Below are 9,059 nucleotides of genomic sequence, written 5' to 3' on the forward strand. Positions count from 1 at the left end.
CAACAAGATCTGATTTCTTAATAAAACATTTCCCACATTCTGAACATGAAAATGGCTTCTCCCCTGTGTGAATTTTCTGATGTCTAACAAGATCTGATTTCCGTATAAAACATTTCCCACATTCTGAACATGAAAATGGCTTCTCCCCCGTATGAGATCTTTGATGCACAACAAGTTTTGATTTCCGAATAAAACATTTCCCACACTCTGAACATGAAAACGGCTTCTCCCCTGTGTGAATGTTCTGATGTCTAACAAGGTCTGATTTCTGAATAAAACATTTCCCACATTCTGAACATGAAAATGGCTTCGCCCCTGTGTGAGATCTTTGATGCACAACAAGTTTTGATTTCTGAATAAAACATTTCCCACATTCTGAACATGAAAATGGCTTTGCCCCTGTGTGAATTTTCTGATGTGTAACAAGATTTGATCTCCCAAAAAAACATTTCCCACATTGTGAACATGAAAATGGCTTCTCCCCTGTGTGAATTTTTTGATGTGTAACAAAGTTTGATTTCTGAATAAAACATTTCCCACATTCTGAACAGGAAAATGGCTTCTCCCCTGTGTGAGATCTTTGATGCACAACAAGTTCTGAATTCTGAATAAAACATTTCCCACACTCTGAACATGAAAACTGCTTCTCCCCTGTGTGAATTTTCTGATGTCTAACAAGGTCTGATTTCTGAATAAAACATTTCCCACATTCTGAACATGAAAATGGCTTCGCCCCTGTGTGAGATCTTTGATGCACAACAAATGTTGATTTCTGAATAAAACATTTCCCACATTCTGAACAGGAAAATGGCTTCGCCCCTGTGTGAGTTTTTTGATGATTGGAATTTTTGACTTGTTTGAAAAGATCAGATGATAGATCAATCCTAGGAAGGACTGGAGGTATATCTGGGACAACAGCATGCTCCTCATTTGTATCATGTGTGATACTTTCATCATCTGTTATAAATTCTGAAGATATTAGAGGTCCATCTGAACTCCCAATACAGTCATCTGCTAAATATAAACACAATGTTATTAGTTTTTAATGATGTTTTGAAAGCACATTGTGTTTTAAACCATAACATCCGAAATTAAACTAGGAAACAAATTATTCTGAATCTATTTTCTAATTTCGAGATCTTAGTGTTACATCTTCGTTAATTCGGACCTCCCATTCCTGTCTCCAAAATATCTCTCCAGTAGCACCAGTTCTCTGAAATGTCCTACAGTAAATAATCTAATTTGTCACGATATGAATGCAGGATAGCGAGGCACAAGGGACTCCTAAACTGTCCCTCATGCTAGGAGACCTTAGGCTCTCTCTAACTTCTGGATTACTCCTGTAAGTGGAGATGCCAGTCTTGGGCCTTACTATTCTCCTGACCAGATGTAATCTGTTATCCCCCTAGGGAAGGAAGGGGCAGGAGTATGATGGAAAAAGATTAAAACAAATAAGAAAACCAAAATTCATACATACTGCAAACTCACAGAATTAAACAATGAGAGACTAAGGAGAAAAGTAAGAGCAGGAAAGCAGCAACAAAAAGACAACAAGGGTTAACACGAAAACAGGTCACAGCAACAATTCACAACACCTGACCAGACCAGTATAGGTAAACTACAGCTGGCATTAATGGAATAGTCCAGCCAGTATATACAGGAGGGGAGCGAATGACACTGGCTCCCCTACAGCATGTATGAAAAATATTAACAAGCAGCCTAGCAGAGATTAACTCTTGCTAGCCTGCCTAAGCCTGTGGTTTCATGCCTGTGTCTACTTGAGCTGCTCACAAATATCAAAGAAGTTAGCAGGCAGAGTGCAGTATCCACAGATCCTGACGCTGCCATGCCAGTTGTCAGAAGCTGCAAAATTCTCCTAGTAACATTGACACACAACATAGACAATTTCAATTTTTAAGACGAAAATAAAATAGTTAGAGACAGATGTCGGATATTTAACAGTGTTGTCCGGGACTGTAACATTGATGGCCTATTCTGAAGCTTTTTAACCAAAGCAGGTAGCAGGGTCTTGCGGTCTATCCAAATATGTCTTCAAACCAAAAGAAGAAAAAGGGTTAATCCCGCACAATCTGCCAGAATAAAGGCTGCTTTACACGTTTCAATTAAACGTGCGATCGCATTTGCGATTGCACTCACCCCCATCGCTTGTGCGGCATGGCCAATTTGTTGCCCCTGTCGCACAATGCTGTAACCCCCGTCACACGTACTTACCTGCCATACGACCTCGCTGTGGGCGGCGAATATCCACTTCCTGAAGGGGGAGGGACGTTCGGCGTCACAGCGACGTCACACAGCAACCGCCCAATAGAAGTGGAGGGGCGGAGATGAGCGGGACGTAAACAACCCGCCCACCTCCTTCCGCATAGCCGGCGGGACGCAGGTAAGCGGTGTTCATCATTCCTGGGGTGTCACACACAGCGATGTATGCTGCCTCGGGAACATTGAACAACCGGATGTTCCATTTTTAGAAAATGAACGACGTGTATGCGATCAATGTTTTTGCGTACAATCGGAATCGCACGTAGGTGTCACACGCAACTACAACACTAACGATGCCGGATGTGCGTCACTTATGACATGACCCCGCCGACACATCGTTAGATATATTGTAGCGTGTAAAGCCCGCTTAAGATGTGGAAATGTTGAAAGATTAATAACATCATGTCACATGACTCTGAAGTCATCAAAGGTCCTTAAACAATCAACTTGAGAATACAACTGATGGCGTCCCTAAGAGAGTGCGGTTCCTGAGAAATTGCTCAGTTTGATGCCTCCCAACACTGGTCCTGACTGTAACTAGATCTTATTATTTGATTTCAACCATTCTCCAAAAATCCCAAGAAATCATGCTAGCTCTTATTTTTGGTGTAGGTCGTATTTTTGGGGAAACAGGGCATTATGAACCCTCTGCAGGTCTTTGAGTTGCCTTCATAACAACATAGAGAAGGCACTAGAAACAAACATCAGAAGAAGCAGAAGCAAAAAAAAATACAGCTGAAAAAAACCCCAGAGCAGAAAGTCTAAAAATTAAATCACAAAATTAGTGCATAAAGTACATGAGTAGATATCTCTTACTGGATAGAGCTGGAGGAGACACATCCTGAGGAACATCGGGGGTCTTCTTGTTTACAGTCCTGTGGGAGAAGAGGACGGGGACATCTCTCTGGTGTTGTCCTCTTACTGGATAGAACTGGAGGAGACATATACAGGAACGGAATTCATTCCTTACATACAGATAATTATAGGCCATGTGTATTTAGTCCTGTCTATTACCTGGTGATGTGAGAGGCTGGGGAGCCTCCATCATGACGTCCTTGTACAGATCTTTCTGTCCTTCTAAATACTCCCACTCCTCCATGGAAAAATAGATGGTGACGTCCTGACACCTTATAGGAACCTGACACATACAATGATACTGTCACCCCCGATCCCTTCATAGCGTTACTGTATAATGTCCCAGCATTCCCAGCAGTGTCACCTCTCCAGTCAGCAGCTCAATCATCTTGTAGGTGAGTTCTAGGATCTTCTGGTCATTGATGTCCTCATGTATCGGGGGGTGAAGTGGAGGCCCCATGATTGGGCTCAGTGGTCGTCCCCATCCCTCAGACACAGGGGCCTGACAGCGCTCACTAGAGGTCTTCTTCACTACTGTGTAATCCTGGTTATGTAGAGACACAGTAATAAATCTCACTCCAGACATTTCCAGAGTCCTCACCTCTCCAGTTCTGTCCATCTGTTATTCCCATAGATAAGAATGATGTAATGTGACGTCATCAGAAACGCTCACCTCTCCAGTAAGCCGGAAAAGGATCTCTAGGGTGAGGTGTAATATCCTCTTCGCCATCTTGTCCCTGTCCATATCCATCCTTGATGGGTCAATCAGGAGAATTCTCTTATATAGAAGATCTCCACTGAGAGGATCCGATATTGTAGGGACCTGAATGAGGAGAAGAATCCACTGTAATAATACAATTACTGGAGATAACCGTTCACTAGATAGGGATGACTGCCGCGCTGCCGTGAGGAGTCCAGACTAAAGGCTACTTTACACACTGCGATATCGGTCCCGATATCGCTAGTGTGGGTACCCGCCCCCATCTGTTGCGCGACACGGGCAAATCGCTGCCCGTGCCGCACAACATCGCCCGAACCCGTCACACATACTTACCTGCTTGGCGACGTCGCTGTGACCGACGAACCGCCTCCTTTCTAAGGGGGCGGTCCGTGCGGCGTCACAGCGACGTCACTGAGCCGCCGCCCAATAGAAGCGGAGGGGCGGAGATGAGCGGGACGTAACATCCCGCCCACCTCCTTCCTTCCGCATTGTGGCCGGGAGGCAGGTAAGGAGAGCTTCCTCGTTCCTGCGGCGTCACACGGAGCGATGTGTGCTGCCGCAGGAACGAGGAACAACCTCGTTACTGCTGCAGTAACGATTTCTGAGAATGGACCCCCATGTCACCGATGAGCGATTTTGCACGTTTTTGCAACGATGCAAAATCGTTCATCGGTGTCACACGCAACGGCATCGCTAATGCGGCCGGATGTGCGTCACCAAATCCGTGACCCCAACGAGTTCGCATTAGCGATGTCGTAGCGTGTAAAGCCCCCTTAACTCTGCTGCCTTATTACAGTGAATGGATCCTTTGGGGGTTTCATCTGAATCATGTCATTTGAAGAATTACATGTAAACCTGTCACACTAATAGGTTGAGAAGGGCGTAGCCTCACTGCACCCTTAACCAGGCTTATCTAGGGGGTCATGATTAAGTGCCTACCCAGTCATCACCAGAGACTCTGAGGTTGGACTTTGCTAACAATAGGCACAAGTTACCAATACAGGGCAGTCCCTGGTTGTTGTTTTTCACCAAGAGGCTGAGCGGTGTATTATGAGAAAGATGGGGTGGGAACCACTGCCTCTAGGGAAGAACAGGAAGGATAAACCCTGTCACTTACTCTGAGCAATCCTGAGCTCCCCGATGTCCAAGACAGGTTCTTTCCCCTTGTGCAGCAATCACATGTCTATCCCTGTCTTACCCTAATCACAACTGTGTCTAGTGAGCAGGACAGGAGGAACACTAGTCCTGCTTTATGATAATGACACAAAAGGAAAACAACAAAGGAAAAAGAAAATGCATTCCCAAACAACAAGTGGTGAAAAAGGGGGATGGAAGAGAAATAAATAAAAAGGGAGATGATCAATAGGAAGACACCAAAGAAAATTTCCAAGCAGCAATCTCCAGGATCAAATTCAAAACAATTTTTCTTTCCATGGCTCTCACCTTCATGCCAGGACCATGGAAAAGCAAGTTATCACTGGCAACTACTGAGGTAAAGTGGTGAGAACTTATACCAGGGGGAGAGCAGAAATCAGAACAGCTGAGACAACTCAGGATGGTAAGCCAAGAAAGACACAAGGGTCTGCTTAACCCTAGCACACCAGCACAACCTTAGTCTGCACAGCTACATGGAAGGCAAAGCAGATGCTACTACTGCTGGCGTGCGCTGTGACCTTCTGACCCATGGGATAGGGGCGACCTCTCTCTGTCCGATAACCTGGTGTCAAAACCCTGATGTAAGTGCTCAGTGTAGAGAACGGGATAAATGTGATCCAAAAGTCACAGCAGATGGAGAAGTGCCATCTATGATCAGCTCTAATCCTGCCATCTCCACCGCTCTCATTACACAAGTATAACCCATATAATACTGGAGGATAAAACAAGACTGAGCACAAGACCTTCACAGCCGTCTACACATCATAGGGAGATTTCATGGCTCCTTCTCTCCATCTACCTGATGATCCTGAGGAACATCGGGATCTTCTTGTTTACAGTCCTGTGAGAGAAGAGGACGGGGACATCTCTCTGGTGTTGTCCTCTTACCGGATAGAACTGGAGGAGACACATACAGGGAGGGACTGAATTCATTCCTTACATACAGAGAATTATAGGCCATGTGTATTTAGTCCTGTCTATTACCTCGTGATGTGAGGGGCTGGGGAACCTCCATCATGACGTCCTTGTACAGATCTTTGTGTCCTTCTAAATACTCCCACTCCTCCATGGAGAAATAAACGGTAACGTCCTGACACCTTATAGGAACCTGACACATACAATGATACCATCACCCCCGATCCCTTCATAGCGCTACTGTATAATGTCCCAGCATTCCCAGCAGTGTCACCTCTCCAGTCAGCAGCTCAATCATCTTGTAGGTGAGTTCTAGGATCTTCTGGTCATTGATGTCCTCATGTATCGGGGGGTGAGGTGGAGGCCCCGTGATTGGGCTCAGGGGTCTTCCCCATCCCTCAGACACAGGGGCCTGACAGCGCTCACTAGAGGTCTTCTTCACTACTGTGTAATCCTGGTTATGGAGAGACACAGTAATAAATCTCACTCCAGACATTTCCAGAGTCCTCACCTCTCCAGTTCTGTCCATCTGTTATTCCCATAGATAAGAATGATGTAATGTGACGTCATCAGAATCTCTCACCTCTCCAGTAAGCCGGAAGAGGATCTCTAGGGTGAGGTGTAATATCCTCTCCGCCATCTTGTCCCTGTCCATATCCATCCTTCACGGGGAAATCAGGAGAATTCTCTTCTATAGAAGATCTCCACTGAGAGGATCCGATATTATAAGGACCTGAATGGGAAGGAGATGAGGCGATATGTAAAATTAATAGAGATAAGGGAGGGGAGATATCATTTGGGTACTAAAAAATATTCAACATGAAATGTGCTATGTAAACAGTACAACCGTAAAAGTAGCACATTATCGTTATAAAAAAATAATCCTTCATACGACAATGTTAATGGAAAAATAAAAGAGTAATTGCTTCCATAATAAGAGTAGGAAAATAAAAAAGTGCAAAAACAAATAATTTCCCAGTTTTTCGGTTAAGAACAGGGCAATGGGATTAGGATTCGATGTATTCTTGTCTCTTACGGAAGAAGAGGGGCCACACATGGCGTACGGATCTGTGCACTCGCTGAAGCACAATTTACCACCCATTTCTTGTTTGAAGGCAGCAAAATAGTGAAAATTATCCCAATTACAAAATGTGCCCACATTATATTTCACTCCTAAACTAGAAAAATTATGTAAATAAAAAAGTTTAGATATGCTAAACTGGTTTCGGAGCTTGTAGACTTTAACCCCTTAACGACCGCGGGAAGTAAAATTATGTCCTAGCGTTCAGTGTTAATCTCCTCCCACAGCTGCTGGCAAACAATAAAGAAATCAAGTGTATGCCGCCCCCCCATCGGAAAATTTCAGTGGTTTCATCTACCAAGGGTAGCTCAGTCCCTAGATACCACGATTCGGGCAGAAAAAAAAGATTTATCTCACATCTGGCATGATTAATCATGTCAGTTGGGAGATAAGTCGCCTCCCCCGGTCCCCGAATGTGGCCAAAATGCCCCCCCACCCAATCAACTAAAATGGACCATCCTTCTCCTCTGAGTTCTGTCGTATCTGACATGTCAGATACAACATCAAAGTTCTCCCCAGGTCCAGCCAGGTCACCCCCTGTCAATCCCAGGTCTCCCGTTACCTTCTGCAGTGACGATCCCCCACAATCCCTCCTTTTCCTTCTCAGAAGATCTTGGCCACATGTGCAGAGCGGCTCTCAGATGGCACCCTGCTAGTAGTGACACTGAGCTTACTGCAGCTCACACTGCCATGCTGTGGACCCGGGAAGTGTGAGTGCAGATATCACTGCACCCACACTCCTCCCATGGAGGGTTTGCACTTCCAGAAAATGGGGGATACGTTCTCAAAGTGTGCGACCCATATTCTGGAAGGTACAAAATCGTTGTAGGACCTCCAAAATGGATTAAGGCAGACTGGAATTTTTTTTCTTTTCAATAAATTGCTGAAAGGGGGAATGTGTTGGGGAGTGTTTTTTCAAATATTTTTTTTTTTTGTCCTTTTTTTATTACTGACTAGGTTAGTGATGTCAAGTATCTGATAGATGCTGTGACATCATTAACCCTAACCCCAACAACCCTATTTATTTCCCCATTTGCCACCGCATTAGGGCAATGGGAAGAGTCGGGGCGAAGCGCCAGGATTAGCGCATCCAATGGATGCACCACTTCTGGGCGGATGCGGCCTGCTATTTTTAGGCTGGGAAGGGCCAAATAACCATGGGTCTTTCCACCCTGAGAATACCAGACCACAGCTGTCCACTTTACCTTGGCTGGAAATCCAATTTGGGGGATGTCATGGTGTGATATTGTGGGTTAAGTACCATTTTGTGTGGGTTCATGTTTTGGGCGTGGTGGTCTGTCTGTTCGATATATTGTTTGTCCTGTTAAGTCAGGATTTATCCCCTTGAAGTGCTTCTGTGCCTAGGTCTGGGGGAGGGGACCTGGAATCCACCTAAACTCGGTTTACCTGAGAGATTAGTGATTCTGGGTGAAACTTACAAGAAAGAGGAAGCAAGATTGAACCTCTGAGGGAGACGCCGAGGCTGCGGCCAGCACCCCAAAGACACTGTGAGAAACCCCGATTTCCCTGGAGAAGGACTGCTGGAGGAGTATGACTGAACTCCGGGACATTTATGCCATTTCTACCCTCCGTGTGGTGGATTATTTAATGGTCATTCTATATTGCATGGAATAAATATGCTTTGGATTGTTCACTCATCTCTCGCTCTGTTGTGTGATATGGGAGAAAGACCCCTTCACAGGGGGACCCCACTTTTTTTTTTAATTATTTATATATTAAAAAAACAGCATGGGGAGACCTTCACTTTGGAATACCAGCCAATATGAAGCTGCCAGCTGTGGTCTGCAGCCGTCTGCTTTACCCTAGCTGTTTTTTTTTGTTCTGTTGTTTTTTTAATTATTTTTTTTTTTTTAGTTAAATACAAGGCTAAACACCCTTTAGTGCCACATGAAAGTCACTAAATGGTGCCAGCTTAGAATATGCAGGGGGGTGGGACATTATGTATGTGTTTGACATCTATTTATCTATCCATTCATCCTTGCTTATTAGGCTGTGTGCCTACAATCAGGATTTGCAGTGGTTTGGACGCAG

At 44.8% G+C, this 9,059-nt stretch overlaps 1 protein-coding gene and 1 long non-coding RNA gene across 2 annotated transcripts; both read right to left on the bottom strand.

Moving 5' to 3' along the window:
• Positions 1 to 656: 656 nt before the first annotated feature.
• Positions 657 to 6,118, bottom strand: LOC142310389 (uncharacterized). The gene is made up of 3 exons (XR_012754148.1): positions 5,996 to 6,118; positions 3,097 to 3,211; positions 657 to 1,014 (listed from the first exon to the last, which is right to left on the bottom strand). It is a non-coding gene; the product is annotated as an uncharacterized LOC142310389 (long non-coding RNA).
• LOC142310530 (oocyte zinc finger protein XlCOF29-like) lies at positions 3,455 to 5,305 on the bottom strand. Its single transcript, XM_075348052.1, has 3 exons — positions 5,300 to 5,305; positions 3,809 to 3,958; positions 3,455 to 3,679 (listed from the first exon to the last, which is right to left on the bottom strand). Exons 1-3 carry the CDS (start codon positions 5,303 to 5,305, stop codon positions 3,455 to 3,457), a joined length of 381 nt encoding a protein of 126 aa, XP_075204167.1.
• Positions 6,119 to 9,059: the final 2,941 nt, after the last annotated feature.

The sequence above is a fragment of the Anomaloglossus baeobatrachus genome, chromosome 5 (genome assembly GCF_048569485.1).
Source record: "Anomaloglossus baeobatrachus isolate aAnoBae1 chromosome 5, aAnoBae1.hap1, whole genome shotgun sequence".
In the NCBI taxonomy this organism is placed as follows: Eukaryota; Metazoa; Chordata; class Amphibia; order Anura; family Aromobatidae; genus Anomaloglossus; species Anomaloglossus baeobatrachus.

What these genes read in the sequence shown, in the direction of transcription:
- LOC142310530 (XM_075348052.1), bottom strand. An exon ending in TTTTCCGGCTTACTGGAGAG is followed by an intron (nt 3,680 to 3,808) that starts GTGAGCGTTTCT and finishes CTACATAACCAG; the next exon opens with GATTACACAGTAGTGAAGAA.